General features: G+C 39.4%; 2 protein-coding genes across 3 annotated transcripts in view; both read left to right on the forward strand.

Annotated features, from left to right (window-relative positions):
* Window positions 1-451: 451 nt before the first annotated feature.
* znf800b (zinc finger protein 800b) lies at window positions 452-7,889 on the forward strand. Its single transcript, XM_057324340.1, has 6 exons — window positions 452-565; window positions 2,801-2,942; window positions 4,705-4,800; window positions 4,926-5,069; window positions 5,767-6,922; window positions 7,325-7,889. Coding segments are annotated over exons 2-6 (1,515 nt in total). The 5' UTR covers window positions 452-565; window positions 2,801-2,824; the 3' UTR covers window positions 7,326-7,889.
* A 3,399-nt stretch (window positions 7,890-11,288) lies between these two features.
* grm8a (glutamate receptor, metabotropic 8a) overlaps window positions 11,289-21,950 on the forward strand; it is a 110,577-nt gene continuing 99,915 nt past the window's right edge. For both annotated transcript variants that reach the window (XM_057324096.1, XM_057324095.1), the window contains exons 1-2: window positions 11,289-11,389; window positions 13,241-14,018. In XM_057324096.1, coding sequence (XP_057180079.1) covers window positions 13,506-14,018 — 513 coding nt within the window. In that variant the 5' untranslated portion in view covers window positions 11,289-11,389; window positions 13,241-13,505. The remainder of the gene's footprint in view (window positions 11,390-13,240; window positions 14,019-21,950) is intronic.

Below are 21,950 nucleotides of genomic sequence, written 5' to 3' on the forward strand. Positions count from 1 at the left end.
AGGCCTAGATTTAAAGTAAAAATTTAAAATACACAAGAAAATACAAAATTAACTTCGGTAGGACAGACCGAAAAGTGTTTATGCATAAATAAGAAAAATCAGATCAGAACCGGCTTTTTAATACTCAAGACAAACTTAATACAATACATTGCATTGTCGTTTATTTCGACAATCATAGCCTATGAGTTCGGTATGAGCTATTTTATATACATTTATGCATCTTTTATCCAAAACGACTAAAAATGATGAAACATTCAACATTTCTTATCCAAAGTGATTTATAAACTAACTATTCACGTAGATCGAACTAACTTGAAGTGTGTCAGTTAACAAACCTATCGTTATATATGAAGTATCAACGCTTATGAGGTTCGAACCCACAAACGTTTAGTGATCGGCCCGGATCTTTAACATTAGGTCCCATCACCCGGATAGATCTCCAGTTTGTGCACAACAGGGCATGTGCTGCTGCTGCTGCTGCTGGAGAGTCTCGAGAAGCGTTTGGATGGCGTAACACAATCCAGGAGCTCATATCACATCTACCAGAAATCTGCGCATTCTACCGGTAAGATCAGCACAAGGGATCTTCATTTAAGCATGACTGTCTTTGGTTAACCCGTTTGTATGCGTTTTAAACGCGTAAAGGCATTGCGTTTCCTTCTCGAGCACAACTCATTTTAACAGAAAATGGCGTCATGGTTCTCTTGTTGTGTCTGTGGTTAGGGGGACGGCTCGGGTCCGACCCATTGTAACATTTGACTGATTTTCGTGTAGTTTGTTAGATTGATGTAATTGTTGGCAGTGATATTATGTGTATTTTCGTTGTATTTCGCATTAGATGTAAGTCAGGAGAGACCGCGCAAAGGCGGAAGGCTCTCCAGCGCTGCGCGCAACGAGGAGCGGAGCGCAGCGCAGCGCGTTCTGACGCGCACGCCTGTGTTTCGGGGTTTCACTCTGCGTTTCTGGGTTGTTGGTGGATTGTAAAGTTTGTTTTGTATGTTTGGTGCATTTCTTTTGTTTGACTATTAAGTTCAATCCGCTTTTACGCCGTGCATCAGCACTTTTGTGGTTTAAAAACGTATTTGTTATTGTTTTCCCCCGCTGTTTTTAGTTGCGTTTTTGTAGTTTCGCGTTTGTTTTCACCTTTATGACAAGGACAGCAACATCTTTCAGAAAAGAAAGCAGTTTCTTCTCGTTTTTTCAGCTTTTCAAACAGATTAACACGTGTTATAAAGTGTCACATGCGCGCGTCTCGCGTATGCGCACGCATGTGTCCCGACAGATTACAGTTTCCACTGGGAAACAGCGATACTAAAACACATAGGTCACATGCGTCATCTTTAAGACTTGTTGTTGTTTTTGTTCATCTAAATAAATTCGCGGATGTGACGCAATTGCATTGTGTTGTCCGTCGTGTGACGCCACCATAGTTTGCGTGACGTCATATCAGTCAGTGCTTGGTAACTTTTTACACTGTGTAAAGTGAAATACGGAGTAAATTACAATCTGACAGGGTCACATAATATATGTTATGCATTGTTATGTGTTGTTGTTGATGTGTTTAAAAAAAACTGGTGCTCTTGACCTCTCATGATGTCAAGGGGACTTCTAAAGTGTTCAGCACGTCTAAAAAAGGACATGGAAGCATTGATGTTGAGAAGAATATTCAGAATAGCCATCAATGAATGTTTTTAAGCAATATATATATTATTAAAATGCGAAATACAGAATCATAAGTTTGTCTTATTAGGAAGTAAACACATGGAAATCACTGTGTTAAGAGAGAGTGTGTGATTTGTTTAGTGAAACACGGTCTGATTCTGTTTGTGATGGTCATGGTTTGATGTAGCCTAATACAAAACTTGAACTTTTGATTACGTGCTAGATCTGTGTTTCCCAACTAAGAGCGTCCGCAAACGAGACTAAATAAACATTTATTTGGTGTTCTTTTTAAAAAACAAATCTTTCTAATGTTTGGTAATGCCAAGCTGTTGAATATTTTATTGGGTACAAATTGAGAAATATTGTGGACTATAGGGGCCTAAATTTAAGTCAAAATGGCTGAGATCCACTGTGTCATATCTGTTTGCTAGAAGGTTTCCTTCATGTAATGAATTTATAAATATAAGGTTATCTAATGCATTTAGATTTTGCCCAAAACCCGACATCAGTAAATAAACAAACACGTCTCCTAAATGTCAGTGTAGGAGTAGACACGTGTTTAGTTTACCTTTCAATGGCCGTTCATGGTGAAATATTCAGTTGTTAGGAGTGAGAGTGTGTTTTAATGTTGTTTTAGCCAAACGCCAGCAGAGAGACACAACTCACACCAACTCTATAATAACATCTGTTTTATAGTATCTATAATAACATCTGTAAAATCTGTCTTTCTGTGTAAATGTGATTATACACAGTAGTTTCATTGGTTAAGCATTGTGTTAGCAATGGGTCATTGGTTTGATGTGCAGTAATGTGTGTGTAGATGTAATGCACTGTATGTCACGACAAGCCTCTGCCAAATGCGTGAATGTAATGTAAATGGGTATAGAGCACTCAACCTTACTAAATCATTACAATCCGGTGTTAACTGCCGGTGCGTTTGAATAACAGTGTGTCATTGAGTGTCATTGAGTGTGAATGCCCAGACAATGATGCTCTCTTTACACATGCGAGTATGTGTGTGTGTGTGTGTGTGTTACAGGCTCAGACATTCATCTGGTGATGACAGACCTCTGAAGGAGGGTCTTGTTGACATTTTATTAAAGAGTCAGATGATAGACCTCTTGTCTTCACCTTACAGAGACTCATTTGAAGCAAGTTGAAGATGGAGGAACCCATGTCTGACGCCTGCACAACCCCAGCCAATGAGAAGTCTTGTCAGACAGATGACCTCATGATCGAGGCCGTCGTGCCCGGACCGGACCTCGCGAGCAAGACGCTGGGTAAGCATACACTTTTTTTTTTTAAATCTGGTCCAACTTGACCGGACCAATAGGAGATCTGTGATCCAAATGCATCAACGCTAACTGATCTTTCCTGCAAACCGGGGGCGTTCCAGAGGATCGAATCAGATTACAGCAGATTCCTTCACTCCCTGCTATTGTTTCTCACTCAGTAGGAGTCACTAGAGTCTCTGACCCTTACAGAAGAGAGGTCATGCCCCACCTCCTCACCCTACAGCTAGATGACACAACACATACATCACATCACATCAAAACAATAACATTTCAATGAGCCGACTGGCTGAAATGTAAATGAGGGATTAGTGAAGGCAAGTACTTCCTGGTGTGATGTCATCTTGTCTTTCCAGATACTGAAGTCATCTGACAAGATCTGATCAAAACTGGAGTGATGTCACACAAGTTTCTATGATATTCTTGTTTCTTTATATCCAATGTGAATGTATAGGATTTTCCAGCAAGCAAAGTAATGTTAGTACGATTTAAGACTATTCAAAAGACAATTTAAATGCCAAAATACAGAACCTTGAAGATGTCGTCTTTAACGTTTAAGGTTAAAGCAATAAAATAACCGTGTGAATTTATTAATTAAAAGTCTTTAGTGTAAATACTGTCATCCATATAGCAAACAGCATAGATGCTATCAGGTTCATCCAGCAGAGATCTGTATTAAATCAAAGCCTTTGTATTACAGCCAAACGTTTCTGCAAATATTTTAATGTAGACAGTCGCTGGCAGAGGCCATCAATAATGTACACTTTAATAAAGTCCCAGTGTGAAAGGTCCAGATGAGCCTGTAAATGAATGTTACTCATATCGGCGAGATCTACAATCCAAAACACACAGGCATTAGGACTGCAACATCATCATTTGTGGATAATGAGTTTGTGTGGGGGACGATTATTCAGAGATGTGTCGTCTGATGGACTGTCAGAGGTGTAAATAAGAGAGAGATAAGTAGCGTTATAACGGCTACCTGAGTAACAGATTCATTTCATCTCCTCATCAATGCATAAATAGCTAAGATGATCATAGACACATAAACATAATATATTTAAGGTAAATTGGTTTAGGATGAATGTAAGTTTAGTCTGACAGATGTACTAAATGAAACGAATGGGAATCATTTTTCAGCCTTTAAAAGTTGTCCACTACATTTCCAACAACATATTTATATTGGTCTTGTGTTAAACAGCTAATACACCTCAATATCTCACATAGTATTAATAAAATATATACCAACTTATATGTCTCATAAACTTGACAACACAGGGTGTGCATGATGTTGCCGGCATATAATCGTGGCCAAAAGTGATATCCAACTTTGTAAAATTAGTGTCTTGCTCTTGATTTAAATGTAATTTTGAAGATGTTTTAAAACGGTTGTATACATGTTGTGTAGATGTGTTCGTTGTGTAATCTAAAGCTCAGATTTTAAAAAGAATTTAAAGGGCTTGACATAAAACGCATTTATTGAGTCAAGAGAATGACAAAAACAAGACAGGATCAACAAAATATTAATAACTGATAAGATAAACCTCTACTTAATGTTCGCCTTATCCACCGCTTTTTTGTTTTTCTATGCATTGTTTTGTATATTAGAATAAACCCATATTTTCTGATACACTTTTTGCTAACGAATGTTGTCTAATAAATAACTCAACCGAGTTGTGTTGTCTTAATTTTTTACCATACACCTCATATTTTGATTTAATTTAACCTGAAGTGTGTTGTGCTGTTTTAGTAAACTCGACAGAAATGGGGGATCCTCCTCTGCTACTGAGACCCCTACAGACCTCCAAATCTGGAATTGAGCAGATAATCGCATGCTTCCGCACAGGTGCTGTATCACATGGAATGCTCTTATCTTTCTTAATGATCTTCAGGAATAAAAGAGAAAAAAATAGGAAGAGTTCACGCAGTTTGTAATTAGAACTCTGGTTTCCCTCTTGTGTTTGTTTGCAGGTACTGCAGAGTTAAAACACATTCTCCTGAAAGAAGTGGACACGATCTTTGAATGTAAACTCTGTCGCAGTCTCTTCCGTGGTCTTCCCAATCTGATCAAACACAAAGAGATTTACTGTTTCTCCAGACTGTCCCAGCCTGATGGTGAGTGAAACATCGCTGTACTTTGTATTCTGGTCTTAAGAGAACAAGATGCTGCTGTCCTTATTGGCAAAAACACTTTGAATGAAGGTTTTCAGGGGTGGTTTATTTCACTTCTTTCTTGTTGATGTTAATGTATTTTAAATCTAAATATACAAATCAAATCTGCAACCTGTACATTTATTTTTAGGAAAAAAAAGTTATCTGTACTTATTTACAATGGTATGCTTGTAAGAATGATTTACAATTTTGAGTTGTTGGGGAAGATTTCACAACAAATGTGGGTGTAACTTTGAATTAAACCCATGTAAAGAAAATTACTCCAAGTAACCTGCAGTTTTATTTCAAACAAAGATGATGACAGAGAGGCCAAATTTACATCTTGCAGTTTTAAGAGACATGTAAAATTGTACATTGTACAAGTTGTTCTTAAAACAACAACGTCATTTCAGTCGAGGTTAATATAACAAATCGGTTATGATTTGCATTCTTTACGTCATCTTCCTCCCTCCATCTGACCTTTAGAATGATTTAATTATTTTTTGGCTACTGTACCTTTAAGATCACACTTGTTCAATGGCTAACCGCAGTACCAGTGTAGTTGTCATAGTGTGTTAGTATTTCAGACTGTAATTTAAAAATAAAACAAAACAATCCATTCGTTTCTAAAAATGATCTCTGTCTTGTTTGTGTCTTACAGACTCTTCTGGAGATGGCGAAAAGAGCATCAAGGAGCTTCTGGAGGCCATCTATCCTCGCTCTGAGAAGCAGGAATATTTTATGAGACTGGAGCCCATCGCTGGTAACCAGAATGCAGTGTACCAGTATGTGTCCTCGGAGGAAGACCTCCCACCTTCATCCCAGAGCCCCGAGCACACCAACACAGACGACTGGAGTCACGTCCACCTCCATGAGCCAAACACAGAGATGAAGGAAGGAGAGGATCATTGCGTCAAGGAAGAGGAGAGAGCGAGCGTTAACAAAGATGATGAAGATGACGAAGGATCTGAGGAGCATCAGGTGTCTTCCGAGGACAGAACGGAAGAAGCGGACGTGAGCGATTCGTCCTCCTGCAGATGCCGCCTCTGCAACAGAACATACAAAGTACGTGGTCGCCTTCAGAGACACCTCCGCATCGTTCACAAGATCATCACCTCCTCCGAACCTACGTCAAACAACAAGAAAACCAATGGAAAAGTTCCAGAGAGTCCCGATGCTAACACCAGTGATTCTCAGAAAAGCCCCAGAGAGGAGAACAAGGTGCCGTGGAAGCCCACATTCTCCGCCGGCTTTGATTTGAAGACGCGCTTCTGTAAGCTCTGCAGGCGGACGTTCAGCTCGGAGCAGAACCTGGCCAAGCACATCGAGCTCCACACGGACAACGGCAGCGACTTCTTCGTCAAGTTTTACTGCTGCCCAATGTGCAGCTACAGGACCCGCCGCAAGAGAGACGTGGTGAGACATCTGTCCGACTTCCACAAGAAGAACTCCACCTACCTGAGCAGGATCTCTCAGTCGCTGGAGAGCAGCGCCATCAAGACGCCCGCCAAGGACGTGTTGAACAAAAAAAAGCCGAAAATGCAGCAGGAAGTGAAGCTTCACAGCTCTCCGTATCTGACGCGCAGGAACCATAACGCGCCTCGCAAAACGCCCGGCGGTGAGAAAGGGAGATCTGGCGTGAAAGTGAAGCGTGACAGCGGGGAAGGTAAAGTCATGCAGCCGCTGTCCGTCTGCGGCGTGTGCGGTCAGGGCTTTAGAAAGCAGAGGCATCTGGATTTACACATGAGAAGCCATCAGAAAACTGCAGGAAGGAGGGCAGCAGCAGGTGTACGCACGAGGTCAAAGGTCATGCATTGGTGAGTGCATTGCAACGTCATAAACACAATCTCTGGCATGTAGAAACGTAAACCAACACAGGCAGCTGCCTCCTATGGGGCGATTCACATTCGCCGCTATTACTAGTCAAATGACCCTCGGTGCATGCGCGGCACTCTGAAAAGTTGAACTATTTCCATCTCGATGCGGCACCGATGCGCCTAGAAAAATGTACGCGCCGAACCGAATGCGTGTCGCGACCACATCTCCCAATCTGCATCGCTCCTGCCGCGTGTCTACATTTGAAATAACGAACTTGCGCACGCAAAAGATGGGAAATGTGAATCGCCCCTGAGACTGCTTACAAACTGATACGGAATACCCAGAACTTTAACAGTTAAAGTTGTTAATGGTTAAATTGTTTATCTCTCTGTCTCTTTCAGATTCTCTCTGACAATAGACTGGATTTGCTGCAACGTTGGAAAGATGGACAGTTGATATTTTCTAACCACTTTTAAGTATAAGAAGGAATGATGGTTTTCATTTCTAGCTGCTATCAGTTTTTGTGTTTCGCATGTAAAAGCGACAGAACAATAGTCTCAGAATGGCGTTCAGTGGCCGGAGGTCCAGGCGGAGCTGAACTAAGACAAACCGGACACATGACAACTCTGCTATTCAGTGCAGACGTCTGGGGTTAAATCTGATGTCACAAAGAGCATGAAATTAACAGGACTATAATTAAATAAGAGTCTTTAAAAAAAAACACTGCTTTATGAACTGCTGGTAAATGTTAAACACTCTTTATATTTGTTATTCTGCAGTTCTTCAGTTATCCGTTTCTCTAGATGCTCTCTCTTTACTTTTATAATAACATTTTTATGGATTTTGTGTCATTAACATTTCTATTCTCAATCACTAACTTTTTTCTCTGTGTTACAGTTCAGTTGGTTTTATTTCTCATATGAGTGTATCCACCAACAATAAACTGAGACGATGACTCTTCCTTTATTCAGTTCTAAAATAGTTTTATGATTTGACAGAAAATGTGTGTATAGTCAAGTTCTTGTTTTACAAGCAACATTTTTCATTTAGGAAAAAAAAGGACTTGTTAGATAGAATTGAGTGTATGACAAGTATGTCAGGTGCTGTGAAAGGAGGTGCAAGAGTTGTACATAAGCAATATGATATAGTTTTATTTTTGGCTATATTACATCATTTTCTAGGTGTCTGGAACTAAATCAAGTTATTGGTATTAAATTGTCCCTTTATTTTTTATAACTGTAGACCAATGTAGTACGAGAGAAGAGAGCTATTAATCCGGTCTTTCAATTATTCAGAGCTGATGGTCATTTATATAATCATTTCACAAGAGTTTACTATTGAAATGAACTTTATTCCTGATGGGATCATAACACTTCTAAAAATCTCAGTAACTCATTTTAATACCATGATTTGGAATTTTTTTAAGTCTAGTTTATCTGATCGAAACAAAGCATTTAAACAGGTGAAGTAAACAATTTATTACAAAATGTTCAGTTCACCTCCAAATTTACAATACATAATTGGTGGACAGACATGTAGCCTATATATTTTCCATTTAAATGCCTAAATGAATGCCCAAAACGAAATAAGTTTTGAAAAATAAATGATCAACAATATCAATATGATTATTACAATTTTTGAATCTGCATTAAATCGGAATACTCTTAGAATTTTTTTGCGTTTCAAAAGTCCCCCAGTTACTCATGTAACGTTATGAGAAATAGACAGACAAACAGATGATATGGCAGTGGTGCCATACATGGATATCATTATAATTTTTAATATTAATAAGCTTCCACTTATTAATTAAGCTTTCTGATTATCATAAACAAGCATTATTATCATCTCAATCCATTTCTTTTTAGAGACTTAAAAGTTTTATTATCTTCACTTGAAAGCTACTGAACAGCAGTGGTCTTTAACTTACTCAGAATTAAAAAATAACGGGTTTGGTGAAGAAAAATAAAATGTATCTGTTGTTTGAAAGTTTTTGATGCCTGCAGTCCTTTTTTTTGAAAAACAAGATTCGTATCCACAAAACCATCACTGTATACTAAAAACAAACATGTTCGACTGCAGTCTAGTTTACGTGATATTCAATGAGAAGTGTGTTTAATATGAATGTTTTAGTTACTGGTTAAATAAATGTAATTGTTGAAAATATCCCCCCCGCGACGTGGAATCTTGGACTCTTCCGATCAGGGTGAAATGGAAATGGAACACCCCACCGGTGTTCGCAGGTAAAACTTACGCGGGAAAGTTTAAAGACAGGGAGTATGTTGTAGAGAATTAAACGACAGAATACGGTGAAAAAAATAAGTAATAAATCAACAAAGTGTTAGTTGGTTGTCTATATGTGTGCGTGGGTCACACTGTAAGGTGTGTAAGTATGACTAAATATACAGTATGTACATACGTAATGTTATTGGATGTTTACTTTACCCTAACGAAAAGGTAACGTCTAAAATATTTACATGATGTTACAAGTGCATGTTCTTACTATACTGCGTTATTGCTGTTCGTTCGTGGTTATTTGGTTCCTTTAATGTTACTGACATGCACATTTATACATTTTATAAGCACAAACGCTTAAAGTTTTCTGCAGCGCGCATGCGCTCTGAGGTGTTTACCTTTTCACGTGCGCACCAGCTGTTTTGTGTTATGGTTCTAATTCTTTGTTTCTCGCTCTCTCTCTTAGATTCTCTCTGACAACAAACCGGATTTGCTGCAACATTTGAAAGATGGACAGTTGTAAGGAAACAGCCATTCTATAAATAGCCAATAATATATGAAAATAATTAAACAACAGGTTTAACTGTGAATAGATATGAGAAACGCATCAGTTTTTCTGTTGGGGATTCCCAGGAACTTGCACATTTGTCTCAATGTAGGCCATGACTGTGACAGTGACACATTTTCAAACCACTTTCAAATATAAGTGGAAAGGTATATGATTACCATTTCACTGCTGCTATCCGTTGGTGTGTTTTGCATCCAAAAGCGCATTCGAACGTTTGTTTCAGAATGCAGTCTGAGTGACCGGGTCTCCGGGTGGAGCTGACCTGCTGCAGTCACGCAGCCACACGCTGACAACCAACGCACAGCAGACTCATTGCTATTCAGTGCTGACGTCTGGGGTCAAATCTAATAGTCTTGCTGTTGTGGGGAAACAGCAGATAGAGAGCATGAGATTCACTGGAGCACAATTAATTATGAGTGTTTTTAAAGAAGCACTCCTTTATGAACCGCAGGTAAATGTTGAACACTGTTTTATTTGTTCTTCTGCAGTTATGCAGTTACGAGACTGTTTCTGTACTTATCTTATATCAAACAATTATTAAAAATGTATTTTTAGTCAAATTGTCGTTTACACTTGACACATGAAACCCATTTTTGATTCAAAATGGGATGTGTGGGACAAGGAAAGGGAATAAAGTGGATGACAGGTGCGCGGATAGAGAGGAAAATAATAAATGGTTACTAAGAGAAGCCTTTTATTTTTCTCCCTGGATAAAACCACAATGACCCAGAAATGTATATTATTATGAAAATGAAAAAATGTCTTTACTGTGTTAATGTTTTGGTATTAGATGGAGGTCTTGTAGCTCAGCTGGCAGAGTATGACACTAAGGTCATGATTCAACTAAGGTCATGATTCAGTTCCCATTGCCCACGTAGACTGATTAATATTGAATAACTTTAATTATTGATCACGTTTATTAATAGGTTAGTTAGAGTATAAGCTTCTTTAAATCTCAGGGGGACTAAAGTAAATAATTCAGGGTCACAATGCCTTCAGTTAAGAAATATGGTTGGGACTTTGTATCACTAGAGGGCAGTAGAGTACTTCTTAAAAATCAAAGCCTCATGCAGTCAATCCATACTTTTAAAATGTATCCAAGCTTCTAGAAAATCTGTTTTACAGTTTGCAAATACAGATCAAGCTCATAAATTTAGACTTGAAGATGAAACATCCAGGATTGACAAATGTTTTTATAAAGAGGTAAATGCCATCAGATTGATCTAAATTGCATTGCAAAAAAATGAACTAAAGGATTTAAGATCGTGCCTGCTGCTGCGTTTTCACAGTCCAAACAATCGTTTATACCTTTACATTCATAACTGAAACCAGTTAATACAATTTCTATAGACGTAGAAATAAATTTTATAGATGAATCTGCAGTGCAGTCAACCAAAATATGAAATGCGTAATTGGATTCTTTATTTCGTCATTTTCACACTTATGCCTGTGTGTATTATAAGATGGGTTTTAATGTAATCATCTTGATGAAATGATCCTGTGTTGTTTAACCCTCTGAAATGAGAGCATGCTTGATTTAATGCACAGAAGAAGCGCGCGCACGCGCGTGTGTGTGTGTGAGAGAGAGAGCAGTCACAGGAAGGGATTTTGGTGATGTCTTCTGCATGCGCTGTTCATTTCAGCACCATCTGAGAACAGAGGAAAGGTAAGATCTGCTGCACTCATATGTGCACATATTACACTATAAAATACTGTTATTGTACTACTACTATATGTTTCGCGAGAAATTATGATCTATATATTATTCTATGTTTGTAATGGCACCTTAAGATATTTTTGGGCGTTTAAGTATGCGAACTATCTGTGATCTGAGATTAAATTTAGGAATAGCACTATATGAAATGTGTTGTTTATCGGGTCATAGTTTGTGAGCTTTTATGGTAATCGATTCAGATGAAAGTGAATGCTACAGTTGTTTGTTTCTATATGTCTTATTACTTATTACTATTTATAATATTGTCACTTTTCTGTTTCGGAAGCAGTAGTTGCGCTTTTAATAAAAACGTTTGTGAATCGTGACTTTGTTGATCAGTCAACGAGTATTACGACTGTGAGGGTTATAAAGTGAGTAGATCGTTGCATTGCGTTACATCAAAGGAATGCGCGTAAATGCGTATGCTGTCATGCTCTTACTCATGCACTGTATTGTGCTTTGTGTAGGTTTTGTGCATTAGCAATTGTGACTGCACTGTGCGCAATATGATGAGTTTACTTCAGTACATGCTTTATGCATTCACACATAGTGAGTTTTTAGTGTCATGATTTGGGCGCGTCGTGCGCGTACGAGGTGCCGACGAAAAACTCGCCGCCTCGGAAATTTGGATACGATTTATTTTTCCAACAACAGTTGCTTGAGACACAAGAGAGCGAGACATATCACTTTTTTTCCACAGCTCTGGATTCCCATGAGGTGAAAAATATAATGGGATCTGTAGGAGAAGAGCTTGTGCTTGACACATACCCATTCCTGTAAATTAAAAAAGAGAAATGGGACACCGCGCCTGCGAGCGCAATAACTTCTCTAATCGAATAGAGGGAAGACCCGAGCTATTACACAGAGATTAACTCATGCAAACGAGTGAAATATTACACTCCGAACAAATCCATTTATGCATATGCACTTACTATCGCACAGGCCAATGCGCGTTAAATACGCATCACTGAGTCATCTCCTGACTGGAGATGTGAATCCGCACTGATCTTTCCAAAGGATGTATAGAGTTAATGCAGTCTTGAAGTAACATGTATCAGGAAAAGGAGACTAGGCTTCGTGCGTAATCTGTCGTGTCTGTGTGTGGTGAAGGGTTCTTGGCGCACGGAGGCGGCAGATTGCTCAGCATGTGTCTCTTGGAAGCGCAACGCTGTGCGTAACTGAGCTCGTTGCGCGTAATGAAGTCATGCCCCTCCATTCAAGAGCACAATTGTGAGAAAGTGTTAAACCCTCAGAGATTCGCCATGGCAGAAGTGCAACAGTTGTTTTAAACAAACAATATTATCTTTAAACAACATTCAACAGCATTACGCTTTCTAAAATGTATTATAATGTAATATTGGCCATCATCATTGTGATATTAGCCAGAATATTAACAGTTAACAGTACAAGCCAACATTTCTGCATCTGTACCTCACTGCTAAAACTTGAACGTGTAGATCAGTATGGCACAACTCACCTTGATCTACCTCCATCTGACTCCAGTCCATAAAACTGAAATGTAAATTCAACCGGATAGCTTGACTCCTCACAGATAGACGCTTCTCTCAAAAAAATTGTTGTTTGGCTGCCTATGCAAAATTGAGAAAAGACAGTCTCTGTTTTTTTATTCAATGAGGCAGAAATGAACAGCCACACTGATCTCCAATTTACTCTGATGTAATTTCCTTCCTGTCAAGATGTTCTCGGCTTTGATGAGTTTGCTCTGTTGTTTGCAAATACTGTGCCTGATTCGGGTTTGACTTCTCATTGTGTTCAACTTATACTGTGTTTTCTTTTCTTTAGAGTCTTCTGAAGATGTGACACTTTCTGAAAGTGATGTTGAACAGCGCACTCTTCATCTGACGCCTCATCATCTCTTCTTCTCATAACATGAGAGCCACACGTATGGAGACCAAGAGAAATTCCTGCGGCCACATCTTAACTGGCCATGACGCTCGACTTCAACACTGAAATGGGTACAAATGTCACCACGCACCTGCTGCTCCACTAGCCCTCAACCGTCTGGATTTTTGGACCTACACTTTGTCACATTGTTCCCAGCGGCCCTATGGATATGGATCTTGTACGTCTAAGCCGGACTCAGTACCAACTCCTCCTCTTCTTCTGCTACTGCCTGCCGGTTTCTCTTCAGCGCGTGGAGACGCCTCCCTTGGAGTACGCCCATTCCATTCGTCTGGATGGCGACATCATCTTGGGCGGCCTGTTCCCGGTTCATGCCCGGGGTGAGCGTGGCGTCGCATGCGGGGAGCTGAAAAAGGAAAAGGGAATTCACAGACTGGAGGCAATGCTGTTCGCCATCGATCTTATCAATAAAGACCCAGATCTGCTCCCCAACGTCACGCTGGGCGCCCGCATCCTGGACACCTGCTCACGGGACACCTACGCCCTGGAGCAGTCGCTCACCTTCGTGCAAGCTCTCATCGAGCGCGATGGCTCGGATGTACGCTGCGCCAATGGAGACCTGCCCATATTCGCCAAGCCCGACAAAATCGTCGGGGTCATCGGAGCAGCTGCAAGTTCAGTCTCCATCATGGTGGCCAACATCTTGAGGCTTTTTAAGGTAAGCGGGTTCACAGGGGACCAACCTTGTCCTTCTTTTGATGCTTGTTGTGTAGAAGGAACTTGTTTGTCGAGCCCTGCAAATTTGTTCGGGCCATTGGGACGTCTACAGGCCCTGTCTCCTAAATCTTGAGACTTTTTAGGGTGAGCTGATACATGTAGGGCCTTGTCTTGGTCTTCTGGGAGCCGGCATTGGTCATAACCTGTATCTGTGAGTGATGCTTGTGTGGTGGTTAACAATCTGTGGTGCTCTCCCATTTATCGTCTTCTCACGATAAATGCGTCAGCTTGCTTTCAGAGTTTGAAAATGTATTTTTCTTATTGTTCTGGAAAGAGGATGCGCTCTTTGTAACCGTGTCTGACCGCCGGGTGACTCCATTCTGACTGCATTTGTTTCAAATATGTTGTGACAGTGAGTGTGCGTATGTTAGCCTGAAAGACTCTCAAAGCTGGATGTTTTCAGGCTTAAGGGAGCATAATGTTGACCAAACTCCATTACGGGCTAAATGTACGTCTCTCCGCCCAGCAGGGAGATCATTGTTTGTGGCCTAATACGGCTGTGAAAGATCTCTTTTGGCATTTTGCAATGCTTGTTGCCGGAAATTAAGTGAAGCCGAGCTTTTTTCTGTCATTATTTATGGATGCGACAACGTGTTACAATCTAGTCTTACTGCAAGAACACCGCCTCTAGGTAGGAGTCTGACTGCTGGAATAGATAACATGTGAGTTAAAGCTGCTATCCGCAACGTTTCTCGGTTAAAAACAAACAAAAATTTGTTGTTCAGCAAGTAAGATCAGTTCATTCTTACCCCGAGAACCATTAACTTGATCAAAATAAAAAATAATGTTTAATAATTTGAGTTGTCAGGTCGGATTTTGTGGGAAATTTCAGGTATGAAGAGTTAAAGTCCCGGTGAAATAAAAAATTACGATGCCTATTTTTTCATGAAATATTGCAGCGTTTATTGTACATAAATTATCAATGTGGGTTATTCTCTTTTTAAAAATTTGTGTGCCCTCATAATCTTTAGTTAAAATCTGAAAATGCACTTCCTTCCTGTAATGACTATCCATCTTAAATGACGTATGTTAAATGGCTTGGGCGGCGCATCCGTTAACTCCTCCCCTTCAACTGCCAATCTGCTGCCAGTTCCATTTCAAAATGCAGTGGCTGTTTTATACAGCCAATCAAATTACAGAGAAAGACGAAAGCCACGCACACTATTTTTATCATAAGAAATTCCATTTAACTCGGAAATGTGTCAAAATACGGAAGTAAAAACGATCACAATTTCTGATTCACTGGGACTTTAAGTCTGTAAAGTAATTTTTGTCTTTAAAATATCTTTTATTCTGAGCATACATAGTTTTTGAAAAGCAATAATGATTCAATCCTAAGTACTTAATCAGAGAAAGAGTTTACATTAGTACATCCCAACATCAATGACCCGCAATGTGCGCTGAAGAACAAACAGCCTCTTCACTTAATTGTGTTTTTATCAGAAACAAGTGGTTTAAATAATAACAATTCTGGCGAGCCACTCATATCAGTCGTCATAGTAACAGCTCATGTGTCAATTAACAACAGTGTTAATGAGCGTCTCTGCTGTTTAACTGCACAGGCTTGACTGACTGACGCAGACGTGTGCGCTGAATGAACCGGTCACAGTAAATGACGCGTGCAACATGTTGCAAGTGCAAATTCCGTAACAGCTTCAGCTGCTATACTGACACATGCATGATTCAACATGACATTTTGTGACACATTGTGTATGAGGGCCCAAATGTGTGTGAAATAATGCATGTTTGTTTGTGTAACTGGATGTAAATATAGCTTGTAAAGACTCCATGAGTTGGCTTGATGAGTGTGGTTTCTTTCAAGTGTTGATGTAATTCTATTTGAAGGCCTTTTCCATTTTATAATTAATAGCCAAAATTCTTCACTTTAAATGATTAAAAATGTCCATCATATAAGAGCGTGATTTGAACTTATCCGATATAACACTTTAAAGAAAAATAATGTATTAAAGTTAACTGAAAATGTAAAAAATGGCCAAAAGAATGCATCGCTCCAATCATAGATTTAATAAAACTAATATCCATTTCAGGTTGTTTTGATTCTGGATTGTTTCCAACTCAACGGTTGGGTTAAATATAGACAAACTCAACTATTGGGTAAAAATTAACCTAGAAAATGTCCAAATTTGACCCAGCAGTTGGGTTGAAAACAAGCCAGCATTTTACAGAGTGTACTGTCTAAAAATGCCGGGTTATTTTCAATCCAATGTTGGGTCAAATAGGGATGATCCTATCTATCCTGGGTTGTTTCAACTCAAAATGCTAGGTTGCTTTAACCCATTGTCAAATGTAAACATCTGGATTAATTTAACCCCACTGTTTGACATAAAAGTAGTTCAACCAATTTCGTTTTATATCATTTGAATTCAAGTCAGTCTAATTTAACCTAATTTAAGGCAGCTTTGGAACTAAAGTTTATAAATGTATTTTTTTTTACTAAACATAAAAACTAAAGCATACGGCCAGCCTTAAGGAGTCCAAACATAAAGGGAAAATCCCAAAACTCCAGTGTTGTTGTCACATAGGCTTATATAAGCATGCACTTCTGATCTTGATAAGCACATCTGTTACGTAATGTTAAGCAGTTTTCAATTAATTGGTCATTAAAACACAAGTGTGTATCCTGCGAATGAAAGTAGACCTGCTAACGTGAGTGTGTAAATGTAAATGGTTTTGTGAATGTGAACAGGGTCGTGTAGTGAATGTGAGATGAGCCGGGCGGAGTTCCCTGGCAGAATCTGTGTTTGGGTGATGGTTGGAGCATTAGCATGCCTAGCACAGCGAGAGGAGGCCCACAGGCTGTTAGTATCCTTATTTTCATTCCTCAGACGGCCGGAGCACACCGCAGGTGCAATTCAGATGCAATTCACCAGGGAGGTGATTTATCTGGGCAACCCTGCAGTTCAGCTCTCACCACTCCAGTGTTTCTGAGTGCTGTAAACTTTCTCTACTCAAACATGAACTCTGAAGCGTTTTTCAACGCTGTCTGCCTGTCTTATTAGACTTGGATCAGTCTTGACCGATCACGGGTCTAATCTTATGGCTGGGATTAGGTTCTTGTTTTTTAGATCGCTTTGAAATGAAGTCTGAATGTAAAAGCACTACTGAATCTCTTTGGTGAATAGTTTATGTGTTAATGAAGTCTTTCAAAGATGCCAGATATTGAGTTAAAGGGCATGAAGTAAACCTCTGTTGTCCACTTTGTTTTCAAAGTTATGTCTGTGAAATCAGCATTTTTGGATGTGCAAACGTATGTGACCATATCGAGACAAATGTTATGGCTCAGATTTTTCTCTTTCATAGCTCAGGAGATCAGATGGAGTGTTTCATTTCAGCATCAACTTAGTCTGAGATGTTTGTCCTAAAATTGCTTTTTAACAACAGCTTTTTATTTGATGTCTAGAAATAATCGAAATATTGAAGACATCTTATTTTTGATTTTTAACCTTAAACACATTTTAACACCACATCACTGTTGTCTATGCTGATTTATTAAATAATATTTAATGATATTACAATCATTGCCAAACAGCTGACATACATATTCATGAAGTTGTTCTCACATTCATTGTGGATTCCGATTGAACTTGATCTGGGATTTATTTTTAAAGACACTGAAATAATAATGATTTTTTTGAGGCTGTAGCAGTCAATCATTTGTTATACAAAAAGCTTTTCAGAGCTTCATTTGTGTTGTAGCTCCGAGGGCATTCACATCACCTTCTTACACCAATTATGTTTAATAAGTCTCAGCACAGGGCTGTTTGTGTTTTGTCATTAAGAACTGAGAAAAGGATTTTCATGGACGCTTTATTGATTTGCATGTTAGCTCTCTTATTTGTTTTAGAACAAGATCTTTTGTGGTTGATTTTTGTGGTTCATGTAAACTCACTTACAGATCAACATTATTGTTCTACAATTCTATGCGAAGACCAATGATCTATCACTGGCTTTTACATTTGATCTTGTATGTAAATGTTTTTTGAGGGTGATAAATATGTTTGAATGAACAACACGTAAGTCATCACAACACCTTTGTGCTCTTGAAAGCTTAATTCTGTTAAGCTTTCAAGAGCAGGTAGTGTCCATTCTGCGGTTTTCACAGCCAGCCGTGAGATGTTTTTTGTCCAGTCATAAAGGACAAAATATAAACCACCGACAGCAGATTCACGTCGAGAGCTAAATTGGTGAGCATAAATGTTTTTAAATTCTCTCCGCGTCTCCGTCTGAAGTTAAAGAGAACTGTGTAATGCGTCGTGTCTCGGCAAGAACAGCCTGTGAATTATAAATCGATTTTGTGCTTCATTACTCCAGAAAGACAACAATTAGATCAAAATGTAATTAAGCAACAGATGCACATTGTGTTGGGTTGAATCAGCGAGACCATTAGCATTAGTTTCTGTGTGTTTATCCGAAAGGTCAGAAGCAGACGTGCTCTTCCGTGCCTTATTTAGGTCATGTAATATACTACGGTGTAAATCACTCGGCCGGCACTGCGCTATAATGGATTGAGTAATGAAGTTGCCATTTTCATAAAGTATTTTTTTTTCTTCTATTATTGAACCGGCCCTCTTAACTTAATTCTGCCAGATGGGGTTTCTTGCGTGCTGAAAATCATTGGTATTGACGCCGCTTTTCGCGTGAGGCCGATAAACCTCCGCACCTCCTTAAATCTGTTCTGTTAAATTTCTCCAGCAATGCAGATCTTAAAACATTGTAATATTTATTTATTGTATATTTGTTGCTCTCACTACTAAATAATACAGAGCCAGGGAATTATCTCCACACACATATACCGTGGTATAAGAGGTAAAGTACCCTAGTGTTAGTTGAAAGCGCTGGATGGGGTCCTCAGAGGCCTCAGTCTCAGACGCCGCCTGCGGCGAAAGAGTTTGACACAAGGGTTCAGGTTGAAGAGCAGCGAGGCTCTCGGATGCTTTGTTGGCGTGGAAACAGCGTGAGGATGAGAGAGGATGAGTGGGTGAAGGGCCACGGGTGCCACTTAACAACGATGCTGCTGATTTCCTCTATGAGAAGAATTAAAAGTGTTATAATGGACCCGGAGCAGAAAAGACCCAGCCAACTGGAGAAATCTCATTAGAGAGAAACACACACACACACACACTGAGGCGAGGGAAACGCAGCAATAATATTAAACATTTGAACAGATTTCATGGTGTTTGCATGAATTTATGAGTTCTCAGTTGTTTCATTTACGTATCAACAGATGTTTCTTCTAAACTTATTAAACCAGAATTAAATGTTGGAGCACATGAAGAGTATGGAGGTGTAAAATGAATCTAGATTGTAGGGGTCAAATTATCTGGATTTGTGTCAATTTGATGAGAAATGTTTGAGTTCATATTGACATCTTCAATAATATTGACTTTTGATTGCAGACTTGACAAATCTGAGCTCAGTTTGAGACATTGTTGACATTTGTGAGATTTCTGTCTTGCAAAAGTTTCCATTTGCTCTCCATGTAATCTCAATGATGGGGATGACGCGACGAAATTCATGAGCACGCACAAATGGGTTCCTTCTCACGGAGGAGCTCCATCTGAAGCGGTTATATTCGTCAGTATTGTTTGTACTTGGACGTCCATTTGGCACAGTGCATCTGATGCACTCTCGAATGTGTTTTGACTGAGAGTAACGCGGTAGCCGCCCACAGTAAAACCCTCTGGGACGAAGCAGATGAGTGTGAAATCTGGTGCTCGGCTGAAAATGACTTCACGAGTGAAAGTGCTAGAGTCCACGAGAGACTCGGTGGTAAACAACACGGAGACTGAGTAGCCATGTGTGGATGGATGGAGGAGCCAGAAATGAGTCTCGTTTTTGATTTATGGGTCAGGACAGACTTCATGCCAGCTGGGATTTAAATCTGTACTTGTCTTTTAGCTTGTTTTAAATACTTCTGTGAACTTTTAATGGTTCTGTTGTATTTTTGAATCATGTTTGTATTTGAAGTGGTGAATAGCACGTATGAATGATCAGTAATTGAATATCAAAAATGCTTTTGTTGAGTTCTTAGTTTTTCATTTAAGTCTCAGATGTTTCTCCTAAAATTGTTTGAGAAACAACTGAGAGTGTAATTGTTGAAACACGTGAAGGTGAGGTGTAAAATGAAGATTGTTGAGACATTTGTGAGATTCTGCCTCTTAAAGAGATCTTATGTGTGATTTTGTTATTTCATTCTTTGGGTTGTCATTATAAAAATGAATGTAACGAAGATCCAGTGCTGAATCGCAGTTGTAGAAAAGAACTGGAAATGTTTCCTCGGAGTTAAATACGGCTAAATCATATGGTAATGGGGACAAATTATGTAATAGGCAAAAAATGATGGTGTGATGATGTTGCACGTCTAGTTTAAGTTGCAAAAGCAAATTCAATTGGCCCTAGTCACATTATGATAAATTGCTTCCATAAAGCAACCATGATAGCTTCTGATTTTCTTTCTCACCTCTTGTCTAGCTCTCTCTCTCTCTCTCATTGCCTGAATGAATGATAATATGTTCAGGCGGTAGGTGACGGGTACAAGCGTTCATGTGACCTGACAGTGTGGGTTGTCTCTCTCTCTCTCGGGTCGGCAGTGAAGCGGGTGTCAGTCACTGATAGTCGAACTCAAGTGCCCTTCAGACCGCCTCGTGGGGACAGCTTCAAGCACTTTATTAGGCCGATCACATTATTGATAAAAGGCACGGAAGAAACATTAGCACTGGAGAGCGTGTCGCACACCTCCTCACAGATACTTCATTTGGTGTTATAGATTCAACACTCGAGTCCTTCGGCAAGTAATTAAAGAATGAACGCATTACAAATCGATATTCATCAATACACTTCACCTGGAATTAATAATGACATCATCAGGTTAGACTTTTCTCTGTCGCAAGAGCTAGGCGTACTTCATTTTTTGTCCTATCAGATGCTGTATTGTGAAATAATGTCCCGCCCCCTTATAACAAATTTCTGTTTTTATAAGAAATCTGAGGTTTTTAAGAATGAGATGAAACGGCTTCGGGGTTGAACATCTGAACGTTCCCTGTATCTCAGAGGATATTTGGCATCCTTCAGTATCAAGTAGCTCTTACTGAAAAATATGATAATAAGAACATTTTCACAAATGTGGATTTTAGCGGAGCTGAATATCTTGTCGTCTGCTAATATGTTGAATGTGGGAAGAGACTGCTTCAGTCATGAGCTCAGGGCCACGGGACAGAGGGAAAGGTACGAATATTTTACAGCCTTTTCCCCGTCCACATGTAAATTTAATAGCTTTTCCTTTTGGAGTGTCTGTGTAAATGATTCATGTGCAGGGATGAGATGGGTTTGTCACCGGAGGAGAGTGAGAGAGAGAGAGAGAGTGTGTGTGTTTTATTTTCAGTTTGATGCAGGCACATAATCTCCATTCACCTGCCCGCTTGTGTCAACCCTCTGCTTTTAAGTTCACCAAAATAAAAAATAAAATACTTTTATTATGTACTCACCGTCATGTCACTCCAGACCTGTGTGCTGTTATTTTTTATGTGCAAAACACAAGCAGAATGTAAAGAGTCTTTGCACACAAACCACACAGAGGTCTCTTATTTTTTGGCCCTTTCATGAACTGGACAGTTAAAGTAAATTACTTGCATGAAGACTACGGATGTAACAATATCACAATTTCAAGGTACGATAATACCTCGGTATAAAGTCAGCAGCACGATATTTAGTTCGGTATTTCAGGTGACAAATGATGACTTGGAAACGTGCCATAAGCATCCTCTTTTCTTTATCCTCTAATCATAACTGTTGCTTAGAAGTATGAGTTATAGAATGAGATGAATCAAATGACCTAAAAATCCCTTTTATAAAG

The sequence above is a fragment of the Triplophysa rosa genome, linkage group LG24 (assembly GCF_024868665.1).
Source record: "Triplophysa rosa linkage group LG24, Trosa_1v2, whole genome shotgun sequence".
In the NCBI taxonomy this organism is placed as follows: Eukaryota; Metazoa; Chordata; class Actinopteri; order Cypriniformes; family Nemacheilidae; genus Triplophysa; species Triplophysa rosa.